The sequence below is a fragment of the Clytia hemisphaerica genome, unplaced genomic scaffold (assembly GCF_902728285.1).
Source record: "Clytia hemisphaerica strain Z4C2 unplaced genomic scaffold, Clytia hemisphaerica genome assembly, whole genome shotgun sequence".
NCBI classification, from domain to species: domain Eukaryota; kingdom Metazoa; phylum Cnidaria; class Hydrozoa; order Leptothecata; family Clytiidae; genus Clytia; species Clytia hemisphaerica.
Window position 1 is genome coordinate 3,345,700 of NW_027103562.1, and position 20,454 is coordinate 3,366,153.

The 20,454-nt window shown below is 36.2% G+C and overlaps 1 protein-coding gene and 2 non-coding genes across 3 annotated transcripts; 2 read left to right on the plus strand and 1 right to left on the minus strand.

Annotated features, from left to right (window-relative positions):
* Positions 1 to 5,144: 5,144 nt before the first annotated feature.
* LOC136800764 (copper chaperone for superoxide dismutase-like) lies at positions 5,145 to 16,111 on the plus strand. The gene is made up of 10 exons (XM_067057422.1): positions 5,145 to 5,232; positions 6,813 to 6,925; positions 10,174 to 10,246; positions 11,247 to 11,375; positions 11,647 to 11,726; positions 13,409 to 13,515; positions 13,733 to 13,793; positions 14,278 to 14,355; positions 15,036 to 15,121; positions 15,475 to 16,111. Exons 2-10 carry the CDS (start codon positions 6,833 to 6,835, stop codon positions 15,593 to 15,595), a joined length of 828 nt encoding a protein of 275 aa, XP_066913523.1. The 5' UTR covers positions 5,145 to 5,232; positions 6,813 to 6,832; the 3' UTR covers positions 15,596 to 16,111.
* Positions 16,112 to 17,218: 1,107 nt separating this feature from the next.
* On the minus strand, positions 17,219 to 17,305 carry Trnay-gua (transfer RNA tyrosine (anticodon GUA)). Its single transcript is given in 2 exon segments — positions 17,219 to 17,254; positions 17,269 to 17,305. It is a non-coding gene; the product is annotated as a tRNA-Tyr (tRNA).
* A 401-nt stretch (positions 17,306 to 17,706) lies between these two features.
* On the plus strand, positions 17,707 to 17,778 carry Trnac-gca (transfer RNA cysteine (anticodon GCA)). Its single transcript has one exon. It is a non-coding gene; the product is annotated as a tRNA-Cys (tRNA).
* Positions 17,779 to 20,454: the final 2,676 nt, after the last annotated feature.

A 20,454-nucleotide genomic window follows, 5' to 3' on the forward strand; every position in this document is an offset into this window, starting at 1 on the left:
GGGAAACATTGGAAAATCGGGAAAACTGCACATAATCGGTGGAAAAAATGGAAAATTCACGTATTCACAAACAAAATAGCCCAGATTCACGCATTCACGCAATCAAAAAGTACATTTTCACGTTCACGCAAGTTTTTTCAATTCACGCATTTTTTTTTCAATTTTCACGCATTCACGCAACCGAAAATGCCCATTCACCCAATCACGCAAACCGCTGGGGGAGCCCCTTGGAGCATTTAATGTTTTCATTGCATCACAATCTATATCCATTTGCACCGCCAGCATCATATTGAGCATGAAAAAAACACTTGTTGTAAATTGGTGTATACACCTCATATTTTTTGATAATGTCCTTATTTACATAAATTAAGTGTCATTTTTGTCAATATTTGGGATTGATGATTTGTCATTGAAATCTTCTAAATAGCATATTTTGTATACATCATTTCCATTGCATATATTATTTTCATGTTATATATAAATTATATGATACGAGCGCGTTACAATTTTTCTGGTCTGTAATTTGTATGACCTGTGGCTGTGCCTTGTGTCTAAGACACGTGTGACCTTATGTTCTAAAACATAATTTCAAAGTTATTTTTGATAATGAAATGATTTTATTTCAAGAAATACAAATAAATGGCCGGTCTATGAAATTAAACATGTGGTAACCATGATACAATTCGACTGCATGGTGTCGTGATGCAATTTTCAATTTTTGAGGGGGGTCCATATTGGGGTCCATAATGGGGTCCATATTGGGGGGTCCAAGTTATGTCTTCTCCCCTTGGTAACACTTAAATTCCGAATCAGCACCCTCAAATTGACCAAAATCACGGTTAGTGTAAAACGCAGGTCACAGGTCACAGGTCGCAGGTCACAGGTCACAGGTCAGTGATGACAGGTTAACTCTAATCAATGTCATTGCAGAGGAAAATGTTTGGAAAACACAAAGAATTATCAAAAACATAATTCTCAAGCAATTTCATCCATATAAAACCATTTCAAACATCAAAATTTAACCATGTGCTTTTATCGATATTTCGCAGTTTGCGCCGTGTATAACGCAGACCAGAAAATATTTGAAACCATATTATACGTATAACAGGTATATTACATATTGTAATGTTTGTAATGTTATATGATGGTTACATTATAATAAAACAAATCGCTCTAAAACTACCTTCTCAGAGAACTCACGAGCTTCTGATTGGTGTAATCTTATATCCAGCCATATTGTTACATCACATTCGGCATGCTGAATATTTTTGGTGTTTTTCTCTTGTAAGACATGATATTTTGTAATTCTGTCAATATTTTTGTCAAAAATTGTCAATAAGTCATTAAAATGACAATTGAATAATTAATTAGTTTCATCCTCCTAAAACCACTCTCTTAGGGACCTCACAAGCTTCTGATTGGTGCCGTTTTATATCCATTCACACTATCTACATCACATCAACTCCCTCCCTAAAGAATTGAGGAATTTAAGTGGATGCCCTGTGCTAGAATTCAAAAAGAAGCTAGACAAGTTCCTTGTTTTTGTTCCGGATGAACCTTCTGTTCTAGGTGCAACAACAAATGCTGCATCCAACTCAATCAAACATCAAATCAATAATCGGCAGGCGGACATTGGATTGTTCACCTAGATGGAAGACCATCGAAAGCACTTCCAAGTATTCCAAGTAAGTACATTCTGTATTATAAATATTTTTCGTTTTTTTGTCTGCTCTTGCATCATATTTTATGATTCTGTTAATATTTTTGTCAAAAGTTGTCATTAAGACATTAAAATAATAACTGAATTATTAATTAGTTCCATCCTTCTAAAACCACTCTCTTAGGGTCCTTGCAAGCTTCTGTTTGTGTCCATTTTATATCCATTCACACCATCCACATCACATTTTGTATAATAAATATTTTTCGTGCTTTTGTCTTGTTAGGCATCATATTTTATGGTTTTGTCATTATTTTTGTAAGTAAGTGTCACTATGTCAAAATAGGTTGTCATTCTATTCAATTGTCATTTTATAATATCTAAATAGCATGTATTACTTTTTTGTAATTTAATGCGCTATGTATTGATGTTATGTTATGTATATGTTATGATCTTATTTTTTTCCGGTCTGCACTTTGTTGACCTGTGACCTGTGACCTGCGACCTGTGACCTGTGACCTGCGTTTTACACTAACCGCCAAAATCAATTCTAAAAGCTTGGTCACGGACATTTTGAAAAAAAGTGAAACGTTTTGGTGGCACTGGCCATGGCCTAATGAATGTTTTCATTTTCATTTCTTTTCTTTTTTTCTGCAGAGTCAGCTTTTTCCATAAATTATGCGCGCGCATTGAAATTATCAAAATGCGCGCGAAAGTACTGCTAAAGTAATACGGCCAAAAGCTGGCCAATCAGGCCGAACCTGCATTGCACGGAAAAATCTCCCTGCAGGCCGAGTTAACTGCGCCAAGCGTTAAGCAAGCAGCAAAAATATCATAAACTAGACCGTGCAGGGGGGGGTGGGGCGCAGTTACTACAAGACATGATGTGTAGTAAGTGCTTTTTCAGCACTTTTTTTCAGGACCACCACCCTTTGCAGTTACTACACCTTGGTAGTAACTGTTTTCAGAAAAGATTTCCAGGCACCACCCCTGTTTTTGAGTGATATCATCAAAAACATGCTCTAAGTTTTAGTGTTTGGCACCACCCCCAAACAGCAGTTACTACACTGTGTAGTAACTGTTTTCATAACTTCTGAATACAGTACCACCACGGTAGTAAGTGTCATACTGTCTTGTAGTAACTGCGTGCCCCCCTGCCCTGGACTAGGCTATTCCCAGGCTAGGATTTCCGTAGGATTTCCGTGACGGCCAATAAAAACATGACAAATTATCTTGTCTCTAGGTACCGTGAGATCGGGTAACTTGCATCAGTGGAAGCAAACATGCATAGCCCTTGAACTGTCTGGTCATTAAAATATAACTACGCAGCTCCGCTCGCAGCTCTACTCTACCATTTTTGTTTTGATTTAACTTTGTATTTTAATGACCAGCCAAGTCTTTCATTTGACAGTTACATCATATCAATATGCCAAAAACATTTTGTTCAACCACCTTCACTTCAATAGGCCACCATACACATAGAATGAACTTCCTTTTATAGGATGAACCATATTCATGTGGCTTTCAGCCTTGCACTCCATCACTGTAAATGTTTGAGGGCTATGCATGTTAGCCTCCACCGATGCAAGTTACCCAATTTCACGGTAACTGTTTTGGCTGGTTTTGGAGTAATTAGTCATTCAATAGGTTGTTGCGTTCTCCAAAAAGCAACTACTATCAGTTTAGTCTGTTAGTGGAAATACCTCCATTTATCTTTGTGGTCTGGAAACTTGTAGAGTAAAAATAGTTCTACTTTCTCAGAAAGATGATATAGTGTGATGTATAGTGATGTATAGCTTAAATAAGATGCATTAGACAAACTGACTACTAAGTTAGTATAGAACCAAACACAACGCAGGTCACAGGTCACAGGTCGCAGGTCACAGGTCAACAAAGTGCAGACCGGAAAAAAAAAAAAGATCATAACATATACATAACATAACATCAATACATAGCGCATTAAATTACAAAAAAGTAATACATGCTATTTAGATATTATAAAATGATAATTGAATAGAATAACAACCTATTTTGACATAGTAACACTTACTTACAAAAATATTAACAGAATCATAAAATATGATGCAAGAACAGACAAAAAAACGAAAAATATTTATAATACAGAATGTGATGTAGATAGTGTGAATGGATATAAAACGGCACCAATCAGAAGCTTGTGAGGTCCCTAAGAGAGTGGTTTTAGAAGGATGAAACTAATTAATTATTCAATTGTCATTTTAATGACTTAATGACAATTTTTGACAAAAATATTGACAGAATTACAAAATATCATGTCTTACAAGAGAAAAACACCAAAAATATTCAGCATGCCGAATGTGATGATAACAATATGGCTGGATATAAAATTACACCAATCAGAAGCTCGTGAGTTCTCTGAGAAGGTAGTTTTAGAGCGATTTGTTTTATTATAATGTAACCATCATATAACATTACAAACATTACAATATGTAATATACCTGTTATACGTATAATATGGTTTCAAATATTTTCTGGTCTGCGTTATACACGGCGCAAACTGCGAAATATCGATAAAAGCACATGGTTAAATTTAGATGTTTGAAATGGTTTTATATGGATGAAATTGCTTGAGAATTATGTTTTTGATAATTCTTTGTGTTTTCCAAACATTTTCCTCTGCAATGACATTGATTAGAGTTAACCTGTCATCACTGACCTGTGACCTGTGACCTGCGACCTGTGACCTGTGACCTGCGTTTTACACTAACCGCAACTCAAACAGGCAGGGATAACTTCAAATTAGCCTATCATAGGCTGATTAGCCTATCATAGGCTATTTAGCCTATTTCATACAGGCTAATTAGCCCATAATGAAGAAAAATTAGACTTTTGAGCCAAATACTAATAGTCGCATCTTTTTTTCACTAAAAACAAATCTTATATGTTTCAAAGAACATTCTCCACTTAAAAATCTTTTGTGTTCAGCTCCCAGAAAAGATGTATTTAAAAAAAACTAGCTGATAGGCTAAATAACTGATAATAGGCTAATTTTCTGATCTTGTACCGTGTGCAAAAAAAAAAAAAAAAATTTTAACAAATTTTTCCGCGAAAAATGTCGAAGTTTTTATACTGCGCATGCTCGGCGCATGCGCAATCAGAAAAAATTGAATATCTCCTATTCTGGAGCTGATTAAGGGATGATATTTGGAATATACATTAATTGAGTGATTAGAGATTAATCTGAGGATTTATAGAATGCGACTATTAGTATTTGGCTCAAAAATCAAATTTTTCTTCATTATGGGCTAATTAGCCTGTATGAAATAGGCTAAATAGCCTATGATAGGCTAATCAGCTGATATTCCGAGATGATAGGCTAATTTGAAGTTATCCCTGCCTGTCAAACGCACAAAACTCAAGTCAGAGAGATGAGGATGATCCGCCTGGTTCGCGATCGCGCTATATTTTTCGTGTTTTCGTGTGTTATGTAACATGAGATATCGAAAGTGAAAGTATTTTTCACTACCAAGATTTTAGTTTTCAGCTCGCCTTTTTTCCAAAATCAATCCTGCCTGGAACGCAGAAAACTAAACTAGGTCACAGTGTGGATCTAAACCACACTGAAACGACCGCCTTCCATCACGCATCTTATCTGATATTCCGATGGCGTATTGGCGGCCGCCCACGCTAAAGCTCTAAAGGAGCGGGCCAATATACCATCGGAGAGATTTAGTAGTGGCCCTTTGATGTGCCGACAACAGTCGGGTTCAATGGCTATATCTTCGCTTGATCAAGAATTATGTTCGTCCCGACTGAACAGAAATTTAGCATGAAAATGTCTGCTGCGCCGACCGTCAAAAACTATTTTTATTTATAGTTTTGGCGCTTCAATGACAAAGCAAATTTCGGATTCAAGAAGGGCAAGAATGAAGAGCTTTTGTTAGATTTTGGTTGTTTTTTGGTTTGTTTTGGTGAACTTTTTTACAATATAAATGTCTTTATGCTTTCTTAGTATTACTTTTAGTATTCAGTGTAATTTCTGTAAATGCACCAACCTTTTAAAGATTGTTTTTTACACACAAATGTTGATTATTTTTTGTTTGTTTTGGTGACTGATTTTTACTGATTTTTCTCAAAGCCAAACTTAAAGATCATAAAGAAACAGTAACAGGTATGTTCCTTATGCTTTTTCAGTAACTTTTATGTTGGTATAATCTTGTCCGGTCCTATCAAAACGACTGTTGACCGCCAGACAACTGAACACAACCGACTGACCGACAACAGTCAAAGTCAGTCAAAGTCTCTAGCAGCAGTACAAACATGTGTACAAAACAGATAATTTTGTCTTCAGAAAGATCTACAGACTTCTGTAAAAGTAGTTTGTATCTTATTAACGATTAACTTCACTTTTTGTGTGCCTACAGAACAGCCCAATTTTGTAATTTTACAGAGCACATTGAAAATTCACTTTTGAGGTCCTGAAAACTATGAAGGTTAGTGTAATATTTATCGAGTATGTCTAGGTAAGTAGGAAAAAGCAATAAATTCAAGTTTTAAGTTGTATTTTCATGTAAATGAAGCTAAATTAGGGGTTGTTTATGTTTGTTTACATAATCAAGCTAGCAGCACATGATTCCGAACCAAATACGAATATGGTGCTAGCCCAGAAAATATAACAAATCTGATGCGAATCAGATTTGTTATATTTTCTGGCCTAGCACCCGCATCCGATTTGGAATCAGATGATAGCTTGCTGTTGATCGTTTCCAAGCTCCGAGCAAAATTTTAAAACGCGGTCAAGTCAAATTCCGTAATGCAAACCTTCCAGATGTTAAAATATGCCCGACCTTCAGAGCAGAGCGTGTCGTAGCATATTTCCACATCTGGTACCAGATAATCACGCATCACGCTCGCGAAAGAGCGCGCGGACATTATTAACGCCTACATGTCATCTCCAGTACATTTTAGATTATTCATTGAAAACAGATTACAATATAGTCATTTTTCTTGTCTCGATTATTCAATTCCGAATAAAAGACATTCAGAGGAAAAAAAGAGAAACACCTGGGTAATCTAGTTAAAAAACCCGAAAGTAAATGGCAGACAAAGTAATGAGCCAAGGCAAAACGAGATTAGCGTACCACTATGAAAGAAACCGCCTCCGGCGGTCGAAAAGATCAATACTTTTTAAATTGAATGTGGAGGCAGTTTATTTTATTTGCTAACTGCTCAAGTAGTTCAATCTCAAACAAACAACAAACCACAAAAATGGCAGAAGTGTCTTCAGTGGTAAGAGCTTTTTTTATACTTTTTCCCTGCCTCTTTCGCATCGCTGTACGTAAGGTGCCGTGGTATAGTGGTAGTCGACCTTGGCTTCTGTGCAGGAGGCCAGGGTTCGATTCCCACTCACGGCAGTTCACTTGGCAAGTGAACATTCCTTCGCCCGGGTCAACCCATGCCATGTGAGGGGAATTGGGTAGTCAGTTCAAGGTGCTGACGGGACGCTCATTAGTAAGCGTCTATAGTTGCGAGAATGGGCCTATAAAGCCTCCTGCAACTCAACCAAATGGAAAAAAAAAACGTCTCCCGGTCCCCTGCTAGCCAGCTAGCCTCCCGCGCCCCCCCCCCTTGTCATATTTTTTACCAGTTTAAATCAATAAGATCAATAATCGATTCAAGAAAATATTGATATGTGATTGCTTCTCCAACCCTCTGCTGAACATATCTGCACAATCACAATACCGTGAGATTGGGTAACTTGCATCAGTGGAGGCTAACATGCATAGCCCTCAAACAGTCAGGCACATCCTGGCAAATGAACGGGGTAAGCATTTGCATGGTGTATAGACCTTTTTTCGAAGAGGCCAACCTGTTGAATACCTAATTATGTAGTCCAGCAGAAAAACAATGATAAAACCATGCATAATTATTAAAATATGCATGATACAGTAATTATGCATGGCTCTATCATTGTTTTTATGGCTGGACTACATAATTATTCAACAGGACGTCCTCTTTGAAAAAAGGTCTATTCGTCACCCAGTGTAAATGAGATAGAACGTCTCGCTGAAAGCGTGAAAATGAATAAAAATGAACTTCAAACTGAAAATGGGAAAAAAGAAAGAAAACTGGGAACTTTATTTTTTCGTTAAAAGTTTCTTCAATCTTCGAAGACAAAATTGACCCATGGAAAAAAATTTCATCTATGCAGTTCTTTGAAATGAAGCAAAATATTTCCAACCCGGTTCAATTGTGTGGGGTATTCAGTGCTATTACATCACTTTTGTTTTCAACCCCTTACATTTGCCACTAATTGCAAGTGAAAAATACCCCGTTCATTTGCTAGGATGTGCCTGACTGTCAAATGAAAGACCTGGCTGGTCATTAAAATACAACTACGCAGCTCCGCTCGCAGCTGTACTCTACCATTTTTGTTTAGATTTATTTTTGCATTTTAATGACCAGCCAGGTCTTTCATTTGAGGGCTATGCATGTTAGCCTCCACTGATGCAAGTTACCCAATCTCACGGTATGTTAGAGTGTTTCCGGTTCTCCACATATGACTTTGTTTCTTTTCTCATGATTGTTTGTGTTCCTAATGTCATACATTTCTAGTCATTCTAGTCTGAGCTTCCATAAGGCAGTTTGATGCGTTTTTTTGTATACTTTTTCAGTCCAAATTCTCCTCCTTGCACATGCATCATTTTTTCCATTTCTATTTCTATTTGGTTGAGGCTTTGAGGCCCTTTCGCGGCTTACTACCCAATTCCCCTCACACGGCATGGGTTGACCCAGGCGAGGGTTCATTCACTTGCTAAGTGAACCGCTGCGAGTGGGAACCTCAGTTGCCTGCTGTGCAGCAACAAAACCAAGGTCAATGACCACTACTGTAGGTTCTGGTAGGTTGGTCTAATATCGACATCCCTCGTCTAATTCTGACACCCTTCTTTAGAGAAAGGAATAATATGAATCACTGATTGAAAAAGGATTATTCCTCTCTGACCACTAAGCAAAGAAAAACAATTTCAACCTTTAGTCGCGCGGCTGAGGTCGAAAAACGTTTCATTTCGTGATACATCTTTTAGATTCCAAAAAAAACAACGGAAACTCGCGAATTAGTATGTGTAGATTACAAAATCAAAAAGTTTCCACGATATTATCGTGCAAGTAACGAGTAATTGGCGATTTTTTGCGTTTCCAGGCAAAATTGCAAGGCCTGGAAATTCATGATTTTTGGGGGGTCTTCAAATTAAAAAAAGACCTATATCACATGATAGAGCTCTTCAAACTGAGCAAAAAAGTGTATTACACCAAAGTCCCAACTTCTCTAGATCAAAATTTATTAGCCTATTTGTGGTAAAAAACTGATGGAAAACAGGGAATTTCCCCACAATCTGCATTAATTTATGCAAAATTAAACACCTTTTTGACCACAAATAGGCCCATAACTTTTGATCTAGAGAAGTTGGGACTTTGGTGTAATACACTTTTTTGCTCAGTTTGAAGAGCTCTATCATGTGATATAGGTCTTTTTTTAATTTGAAGACCCCCCCGAAAAACATGAATTTCCAGGCCTTGCAATTTTGCCTGGAAACGCAAAAAATCGCCATTTACTCGTTACTTGCACGATAATACCGTGGAAACTTTTTGATTTTGGAATCTACATATACTAATTCGAGAGTTTCCATCGAAAAAAGTGGAATCTAAGAGGTGTATCACGAAAATCATTTTCTAGCCACTTTTTTCGACCTCAGCCGCGCGACTACTTCCTATAAATTTCAGCTGATAAAAAGGGTGTCGGAATTAGAGGAGGGGTGTTGACATTAGACCAAGTTACGGTATACCACAGCCCCTAACAGTATAGACCTAACTCTTCATACAAAAATTACAGGAAACGCATGTTTGGACTTTGTACCCTTGGGTGGAAAATTTTCGAAAAGGAGGCTAATACAGCAGAATTAGGGCAAAAAAGTGAACTTTCAAAAAATATTTTCCGGGTTGGAATAAGAATGTCCTGGGTGGAAAATTTTCGAAAAATTAATTAGCACCCCCCCCCCGGCTATTAGGTACCCGAGAGTACATACACTCTGAGGGGGAGGGGGAGTCCTTCGAAAAGCGTACGAAGACGTACGTGGGGGGGAGGGGGTGCATCAAGAAAAGTACGTACGCTTTGCAATTTTTTCTAACTTTATATTTGAAAAATCAAAATATAAGAAACCTAACCCTTCTTATTTGTGTTATCTATATATCAACCTATGATAATCTTTCAGTTTCTTTAACTTTGATCTTGTCTTGAAAAATTTATATCATTAAAATCAAGAGCAAAATTGCGTCAGTCAATTTCTTTTATAATTAATAATTTTAAATTTTTCTCCTAAAGGGTAAGCGGAAAAGCGTGATGTTTTAAACATCTAGCACTGAAGATGGTTTTACCGAAAAACTTTTGCTTAGAATAAAATAAAAGTTGTTGTTTTCTTACTATGTTAAAGATTGATTTTGTTAAAAAGATAGATAACATGATCATAATTTTCTTTCAGATTGAATTCAATGTAAATATGACTTGTGGTAATTGTGAAAATTCAATTCGTGACTCCCTTTCAAAATTACAAGGTAAAACCTAGTGTTGAAAAACAATGGACTATTTTAGAGACTACCTTTAGTGGATAAATTTTGGCGTGGATTTAATTTGGCGATTGGCCAAAATATGATTTTTGGTGGGGATTAATTTGGCAATAGATCAATTTCGTAAAATTTAGCGATGATTTAATTGGCGAATTGGAAATTTTGTCACACTGAAATGGGTGAAAATTACTCAAAAATATTCTAAAAAGTTGTGATTTTTCACATAATTCCCTTTTTTGTTAAATTTGGCAAAATTCACCAAATTCGCTAAATTTAATCCCCGCGAAAATTTGTCCACTTAAGGTAGTTTTCTTTTGTTTTGTGCCTCTTGATGTGTGTAGTGTAGTAATTCTTTATCATCTAGTGCAGAGTTTTACACTTTTCAAAAAATAAGTTTTGACCTCAAAGATGATTAGGCACCAGGGCCCGGTTGTTCAAAAGTTGATTAGATTAAATCCCAATTACTGCTAATCGCGATTAGATTTCGATTAGTTAATCCTGACAATTAACGGCAATTGACTTCCGTTGCTCAAACAACGATTAAGTAATCGTGGACATTTTGCCTGTGTTTCAAAAATCTTGACATCTTGACATTTATTTGCTTGAATTTCTCACTTCAATGCAGCGACTTCACTTGTTTTGTAGGAAAAAGCTTCTTAATCCTTGCTAATCCTGGGTCAGAGCAGGATTAAAATTTGGCTGATTTAATCGGAATTTAATCCAGATTAAAGCCTATTTTTTTTCAAACAACCAATTTTTTTTGCTAATTGGCGCTAATCGAGATTTAATCAAAAATTAAGCTAATCGGCCGCTAATCCACTTTTGAACAACTGGGCCCAGTGGTTCAAATTTAGAAATGGATACCTAAAAATTCTAAGTAAATATATATGTTCTTCTGAAATATTGAAAATCGAAATACTTCAAGATGTTTGAAGTTTTGGCCCTAAAAATTCTTCCATAGGTAACCATAGTTTTTCCCTAATTCTAGGTATAACCTCGGTCACTATCAACATTCAACAACAACAAGTTATCGTCACAACAACCTACCCTTCAGAAGTAGTTCAAAAAGCTATCGAGTCCACTGGAATGCTTGCTATTGTCAAAGGACAAGGACTAGGTACAAGAGTAAAATATCGTAAACAATTCTTTTTACAAATACTCATGTATCAGTTTTTGGGTGTTATTTAAAAATGTCTTTACCTCCATAGGGCAATTAAGTAAGATCCATATATTGAAAAAGTTTTCCAATTTCTCTTTTAAAGTTGGTCATAAATGTCCTTCTGGCTTAAAAGGATTTCCTGAATTTGAATTATTTTCCTAACAGCTTGGGTCAAGAGGCTCCTTTCAATGAAAAAAAAAATAAATTACACATTTTTTTCCCATTTCAGATATTTCTAATCATATGGGTGCTGCTATATCTATTTTGAAACGTAATCAAAGGACACTTGGATTAGTACGTTTTACACAGGTAATAATTCCCACCTCATATTTCTGAAAAATTAATGTTAATAGTCTTCAATCTTTTGGTTGTTTTACAAAACCTTTTTTTAATTCAACTTATAAACATCACTTCTCGTTTCATATACACGCTTTTTGGACCTGCCCCGGTGGAGGTCCTATAAATTAACCTTTGTCCGTTCGTTCGTTCGTCTGTTCGTCTGTTCGTTCGTTATTAGCTTTCCTCATGATTGGCTCGTTAGTTTTTTCTGATTTTTTGCATGAAAGTAGGGTACCATCGTAGGTAAAAGATAGCTTAAGCGAATTTTTGCAAAAAAATTTTGTTGGCTCAAAAAACGCATGTTTATCTATAAGAATCACTATTAATAAGCATACATCAATGTTCTTAGTCAAATTACTCAATTTTTTTTATTAGATAGATGTTTTTTTTGCTCATGAGGGCTTACTTTTAAAGAATATATGTGTTTAGACATGAAATTTTGGTTGTTTCGCTTGTTTTTATAGAAAAACTGGCCAAATTCGATATTATTTATAAGCACACTATCAATTACTTAGGTATAAGCGTTTCTCGAGATTGGCTCTTTTATTCTTTATGATTTTTTGCACAAAGATGCATAACTATAAACCCTCGAATGTGACGGAGCTAGATTTTTGGGAAAAAAATTTTGGGGTAAATTTCAGCTAAAAAACGGATAAAAAAGGGTTTTTTGGACTTGTTATTTTCTGACTTTTTGCATGAAAGTAGGTAAAAGATGGCTTCAGCAGATTTTCGTAAAAAAAGAATTTTTCAGCTCAAAAAACGCATATTTATCTATAAGAATCACTGTAAGCATACATCAATGTTCTTAAAATTACTGAATTTTTTGATGAGATGTTTTTTTGCACTCGAAGTCTTGAATATGAAAGAATTCTTCAAGAGTATGAAATTTTGGTTTCTAAACGTGTTTTTTTATAAGAAACAAACGACTAATTTTAATAGATCGTCACTATTTGTGTTCTGAATGATTGTTTAATGGTCACGCTTATGTAGATATCAATTATATATGTGTTAAATGCATAACTAGGTAGGTCCATAAAAGTATCACTTGTTTTTATAAGAATAGTGTACTTTGGATGAGGGTCAAGTATTCTTAAGAAAGTACCAAAATTGAGGGTAAAATATTCTTAACGTATTACTTTTTTAGACTTGACTTTTTTATAAACATGAGAAATGATCAATTTGAGAGTTTTGGACTTTTGAGTGAACATTTGGGTTAAAATTACATTTCTTCCTCAAAGCTTCAATTTATCTCTAACAAAGGAAGCAGGAAGCAGCAATTTTCACTCTGATATTCTTATATAAGATATTCTTATAAAAAAAGCGTGTAATTAAAGCTCACCTCACCTCACGAAGTCTTCATGTATCAAAACAGGAGGGATTTCTACCCATTCGCAAAAAATCTTTTCCCGATAGGAAAACAACACCATGAAATTTCATCCTCGTCGGAAAACAATGATGCTTTAAAGCAACTCTAACCTCACTTGAATAAACTGTGAGAATACCCATTTTTTGCGTTTAGTTCCTTTACCTTATCCCCATCGGTTAAAAATTTCTAACAGAGTCTACTAAATACAAATCCTTTGTTTATTTCAATTATCAGGTTAGATTGATTTATTTTGTGTATATTAAGTTTTATGTTTAATTGATTGTAGATCACAGAAGAGACTTGTGTTATTGATGGGTCATTCAACGGATTAAATGCTGGAAAGTATGGACTTCATATTCACCAGTTTGGTGATTTGTCTTCGTTCTGTGAAAGGTAAATTATAGCCCGGATTTACGAATTTAAAAACATCTGATGATGAATACTTGTTCTTATGCGAAGCGTCAAGACAGGAGAAATGTTAGATCGTTTCCTTGTATATATGGTACGTTTTTAACGGTTGTTTACCCAGGATGACATTTATTATAATGTCTAAAAAACTCTTTAACCTTAATTAAGATGATATTTATTGAGCAAAATATTTATTTTATAGCACTGGTGATGATTATAATCCAACAGAAAACTGCCACGGTGACCGAGAAAACACATCTAGAGTAAATTTCAATGTTGAAACTCCATTATATTAGAAGATCCAATTCCTTAGAATTCCTTAGTTTGCTGTGAGCTGAATGAATGCAAGCTTTGATCACAGTGTGGTGAGAGAACCACCTCATTCTCCGATATTTGCTAATGTTCCCTTAAGAAAACCTTCTTTACGAAGACGAATTTTACATGATGATGGCCTAAATTTAATTCCAACTCTAATTTAATAGGATAAATTTTCACAAGATTTGATTTTATAAATAATTTTTGCTAATTTTTACCATTTTTTTTGCGAAAATAGAACTCACCAATTTGCATGAGATCAAGCGTGAATATGCTAATGTTGACGTTTACAGAACCAAATTTTTGGCTGTTTCCCGCTGAAATTTTTTTAAATGCTGTATGCAAAAGAAAATTTTGTGAAATTAAGAATTTCATAAGAGGTTCACACTTTGATATGAAATATATGTGATGTAATTTGTTGTTTTATAATAGCATGCAGGAGACATGGGAAATGTAGAAGTCGGTGAAAAAGGTTCGGCTGTTTTTCGTTACCAAGACAATATGATTAAGGTATTTACACTAAAAATAGTCACTTTCCTAGAACCTAATGTGTAAATTAAGTTTATACTCATTTCAATACCTACCCATATTTTGAAGAATCTGAAAAAGTACCGGTATTTTTTGAGTCCCTAACTCTTGTTTTAAAGTCTCGAAATATTGTAAGCAACGTTCAATTCTGTTATAATTAAGAGAAGTCAAGTCAATTAGATGTTTTTTATATGAATAAAGCAATTATTTACGACCCCTTTAAAATTATTCTTCGCGTCTATCGGAGAAAAAACTCTGATTTCTTCAATACACGGGTTTCGAATTAAATTTTTGCTTAGCTTTAGCTTTGATCCCATGTAAATTTGCACGAAAAATATCAAGTAAACAGAACGAAAATTTGCCGTGTATCAAGCAATTTTAGCTCATTTTTCCATTTTGACAGACTTTATGGGTCATTATGAAAACAAAAAACATTAAAATAAAAAGTCAATCGTTTAATCATATTTCTTTTATTGAATTTAAAATAGAAAAACATCTTTTGAATGAACACCTGGCTTTCAAAAGAGAAGAAAGGAAATCTATCAACCTTTTATAAGGCATTTCCCCTTATCGCTCCTTTTATTTACTTGATTTTTTCTCTCGCGCCAGATTTAATTCGAAACCCGTGTATTTCCTCTTTCAAAATTCATGTTTGTTTAAAGGTTTGGGACATCATTGGGCGCTCTGTTGTGCTTCATGAAAAAGAAGATGACTTCTCGAATGACCCACATGGAAATGCTGGAAAAGGGTGAGCTATTGTATTTTGTGTATTAACCAAGGAGACAATGTAAACATTTTCTAAGAACGAGAAACGGCGTCTGATGTGCTTTTAAAGGAAGAAAACTCATTTTGTGTATTTTTGAAGGAAAAAATCAAAAGATCTTTCGTAGATTTTAAAGTAATATTTCCGATATCTTGAAATTTGATAACTTTTCACGGATACCAATCCCATTTTCAAAAGAAAAAGGTTGAAAATTTTGTGTATCTTTCAAAAAAACTTTGACTTCTACTTGAAGAAAATGATAGACAATGTTCATAGTACCAGTGTTTCTAACAGTTAGGTTTTGTTAATAAATATTTTGACTTTATTTTTTTTTTCAGATTAGCCTGTGGAATCATTGCTCGTTCAGCTGGTTTATTTCAAAACAAAAAGATGGTATGCTCGTGTTCTGGTAAAACCATTTGGCAAGAAAGAGAAGATGCTAAGAATGAAATGGGATGATAATAAAAACATTGTTGTGTTTCATCAAATGACCGAACCACAAGCAACAATATTTGGCAAGGAATAGAAATTGCTTGAGTTTAACGGAAGTTTAACAAAGCTAAGAACACCAACGTACCCTCGCGTATTACGAATCCAATGTCTCGAAATTGAATAACGACTTATATGAGGATGGATTCTCTGTTTCATCAGGTTTCATTATTATGACTTGAGAATATGGATAAGGCGCTACATTTGATTTTTCGTGATGAATGGGTTTCCATTATAAAATCGGCAAGATTTTCAGTCTGGAAATGAAATGAGGGAAATATTATGTACTGCTTTGAAATTATGTCAATTGCAGTTATTCAAATTTATTCGATTTATTGTACCGGAATTCAATGCTAGAATTATTGACGTACAGTATTGTGTTATGGAAGAAATAGTGTGGAGAGACATTTTCATAATTACAGCTATCATTTATTAATTTGCGTAATTTATTACTTTTTTGATATAAAGAAACATTATCACTGAAAATCTTTGAAGTCTGTTGAAGTGCATGATAGAAATGGTTATTCTTAATTATAGTTCTCCCGGGGGGGGGGGTACTTAGGCAAAAATGGATGATGGGTATGTGTGGACTGTAAGGGTTGGTTTTTTCACCTTTCAAAGTCTCTCTAAGGGTCGGAAAATTCAGGATTTTTAGGAAATTTTTTGATTTCCAGAGAAAAAATTGTAATAAAGTCTCTCTAAGGGTATGACTTTTTTTCAAAAATCGAAAAAAAAGTTTCAAAAAGTCTCTCTAAGGGTATGACTTTTTTCAAAAATCGAAAAAAAAAATTCAAAAAGTCTCTCTAAGGGTCACCTTTTCAGCAAAAATCAGTCTTCTCTAAGGGTCGGTTTTCGGAGGTCCTGTCCGCACATACCCCTTATACACCCCTGTCTCAGTGCCCCGGTAGAACGTTTTCCCCACAGTGGGGATGAAAATTTCTATAAAAAAGCCAATGGGGATAGAAAATCTATTGTTTCCAGCTCGAAAATTCCAGTGGGATGGTTTTGGAGTGCAATTTTTTACATTCAGTTTTCAATGGGGATAAAATCATAGAGCAATTTCGCAGTGGGGTCAAATTGTAGGATATTTTTTCCACCGGGGACGATTTTTTGGCCTATTTTTCCACCGGGGTGGGGGGTCCACCGGGTCTGTGACACAGGGGTGTCCTTATTCGCCAACCTAGTACCCCCTACCCCCCCCCCCCCCCGGGATAGTTCTAATGCCCATCCAAGCCCTTCTAAGGCCTTCTAATGACAAATTCAAATACACTTTTTTTTATATAAGGAACACTTTTATAAGGAACTTGAGGCTGAATATGGTCCAAAGATTAAGGAATTATAATTGTCAGATTGAAAGTAACTTTTATTGCCAGATTTTAAGTTTTGAAAATGTGCCACACAAAACAAAGAAAGTAGAAAGTATTAGATTCAATCATTCATCTGATTCTTTTAAAGGAATAGGAAAGTCTGAAAATTGTTCTCTAGCCTCTGGCCATAACTTATTGAGTATGATAGATTATAGTTGTACCAATTCAGAGATTCAGAGTACTCGTAATACAATGTTAGATTAAAAAAACAAAACATGAAAACTAGTCCTTCGAGCCGGATTTGAACCAGCGACCTAAGGATGTCAGCTAACTCTTCTACAGTCCTCCGCTCTACCAACTGAGCTATCGAAGGTTGTAGATGGGGGAATTTTATCTATATTTATTCTCTACGTAATATGAGATAATTCATATGTCAATCACAAAGTTATTTACTTCACTCTGTTTCCATGGAATAGAATTGTTTTAAATTGAATTTTTCTATAAGAAAAGAAAAGGTTGTTAGATTCCGTATAAAAAGAAGAGAGCAAGAGATACAAAGGCTGTGATGGCAGAAATTCTAAGAGCATATTTTCAGGCTTTGTGGACTCTAAACACCCAATTTCTTGGGAAAATGGACCAAAATACTCACAAAATGATGAAATTATAAGAACATTTCAGGCTTAAAACTCAAAAAGTTAAGAACATCCATGGCTCGAAAAAGTTTGGATGTTCTTTTAAAAAAATATGTATTTGCTTTAGAATCAATTTAGACAAGGGGATATAGCTCAGTGGTAGAGCATTCGACTGCAGATCGAGAGGTCCCTGGTTCAAACCCGGGTGTCCCCTTTTCTCAGTTTTCTCTTCATCGATAGTAGTGGATATTTTGTAGTGGGTTCAGCTCCCCGGGGAGAGGCACTCGATTTTGAAAACGACCGTAGGGGTACGTTCGGCCAAAAATCAGGTCCCTAAAATCTGACCCTTAAGCTCCCTTTAACCTGGATTTCCACTGAAAAAAAAACGTTTTCATTTTTCATCATTTTTCATTTTTTTCGCCCTATCGCAAATAAAACAATAGGTTTTTCATTCCAGTAATCTGTCTGGTTTTATTTTTTGCGACAAACAAATTCGCGATGAACTTAAAATTTTTTGAAATTTCTCAAATTTTGGTATTTTTTCAAATTTTACACCCTTACAGTGCACTTTTTCCCACTTGCTCACAAATCAACCCTTATTACAGTGCACTTTCCAAAGTCCAAAAAACCTACCCTTAAGGGCCGCACGTCCGGTAGGTCACTTACCTGGGCACTTACCCCCCGGCTTACAATGCCGGTCCGGACTAGTCGTCGTGGATCGGGTCGCCGACTTTCGAAGGTTGTCGTCGGGGAGGAGGTCGGTCCTAAATTTAATTTAATTAATTAGATCTGGTCTTTAAAATATTATTGTGGATCTGCTGTCCATTGAGAGTCGTTGGTCCGCCGTCCTTCGAGAGTTGTCGTTGGCCCGCCGTCCCTCGAGAGTCGTCGTTTTCTTAATATCTTAATATATTTCTCGAGGGACAGCCAATGAAGTATAAGCCCGAAGGGCTAGAATCGAATCTCCTTGGTAGGATTTGAAGCCAACAAATCCTACCAAAGTTGAGTGGCTCGCCTGGTTTTTACACAAATGACAGATTGAAACTAAAATTTACCGCTAAATTTCGAAAAAAATATCCATCGTAAACAAAGGAATTGCTAGATTCAATCTGTCGTCAAAAATACGGCGCATTTTTTAAGGCTTCACTTTTTCTTGCCTAAGAAAGGTTAGAGATTCTTCAACTCTAGCCCTTCGGGCTTTAAACTCCATGGGGACAGCGGACCAACGACGACTCTCGAAGGACAGCGGACCAACGGCGACTCTCGAAGAACGGTGGAAGGACAACGACTCTCGAGGGACGGCGGACCAACGGCGACTCTCGAAGAACGGCGGAACAACAACGACTCTTGAAGGACGGGGAACCAACGACGACTCTCGAAGGACGGTGGACCCATATTTTAAAGACAAGATTAATTAATTAGATTAAATTGAGGACAAACAAAATGAAAGAGAGGCTCCCACGATGTCCTGGTCGGACGACGACTCTCGAAGGGCGCCGACCCACGACAACCCTCGAAAGTCGGCGACCCGACCCACAACAACTAATCCGGACCGGCATTGTGAGCCGAGCCCCGCCCTCATAACATTCGTACATTAAAGGAACGGGTAGGATACAAAGACCCGATTATAAAAGCGTCGCATTTCTAAATGTAAACACTTATACAGAAACGATGACGGAGTTAACCGTTGCTGGTTCTGGTAATTATAGAGTAAGCAAGCAAGTATGTTTTTTCTTATATCCGATGTATGTCGTGATAGTGTGAAGGTTTCGATCACAGACCTGCACCGCAATGGGTTGTATTCGAATCCCAAGCACTTTCAGACAGGGTGTTAGGGAACCATGGTGATAGACTCTCTTTCTTCACTCATATATCCCTCATAACAGATCATCCATCCCCTGCCAGCACCACGCTCTAATCTAAAGGGATGCAACGCAGGTTACTCTCATGGAGTCACAGTATTCAGAGCGAATGTGTGTCCTTCATGGAGTAATTGGAATATGATCGGAGAAACTTGTTGAAACCCGGGTTAACGTTGTTTTGACGTATTTGGGGCCCGGGGGTACTTAGGCAAATGGAGGGTACGGTATGTGCCGCCTTTAAGGGTACCTTTTTGGATTTCCAAAGTCCCGATAAGAGGCGGGAAAATCAAACCGGAAAATTTCAACTTTTTACCCCCGGAAAATCGAAATTTGGTCAAATTTGTCCCCATAAGAATCGTAAAATTTGCAAGATTTTCCTTTGTTTTCTCCTTTTTAGTTCCGGTAAGGGTCCAAGGGTCGAAAGTCGGGCGACACCCCCCCCCGTTAGCTCGCAACTCTAGTACCCCCCCCCCCGGGATTTGGGGTTGATTAGATACAAAGAGGTCAATGGCAACAAGGGTGGTCACCCTGTATAAATCCTGAATTTCTTCTTTTTCATAGTTTGAAATCAAGAGCAACAAAGCAGAGAAAGTTATATAGTTAGATAGTTACATATCGATGGCATGGTGCTTGCAACTTTGATTGTTCCTATCTCGGAATATTTCGAAATAAAGCTAGCCTGGAGGCTACTAAAGGCTTCAACTGGCCTCGGCGTCATCAAAACATAGAAGTCAGTCACAATAGAGACGAATCTACAAAAAAGAATTGTAAAATTGTCTATCTTGTAGTAGAATACTAATTTTAAAGACAAACCTTTGGTAATCGCGCCGAATGGGGTTTCCTAATTTTGACGTTCGAATCATAAACGTCAAAAAGACGGGGGTAAAACGTTCGAAATCACGTCAGAAATGGCGCGTGGGTCATATTTAACGATTTAACCCACTGTAATATCACTTTTTTTAGGTGTTTATAATCACTTTTAATTATGAAATGTATATATTTCTGAAAAATACAATAATTTGTCTACC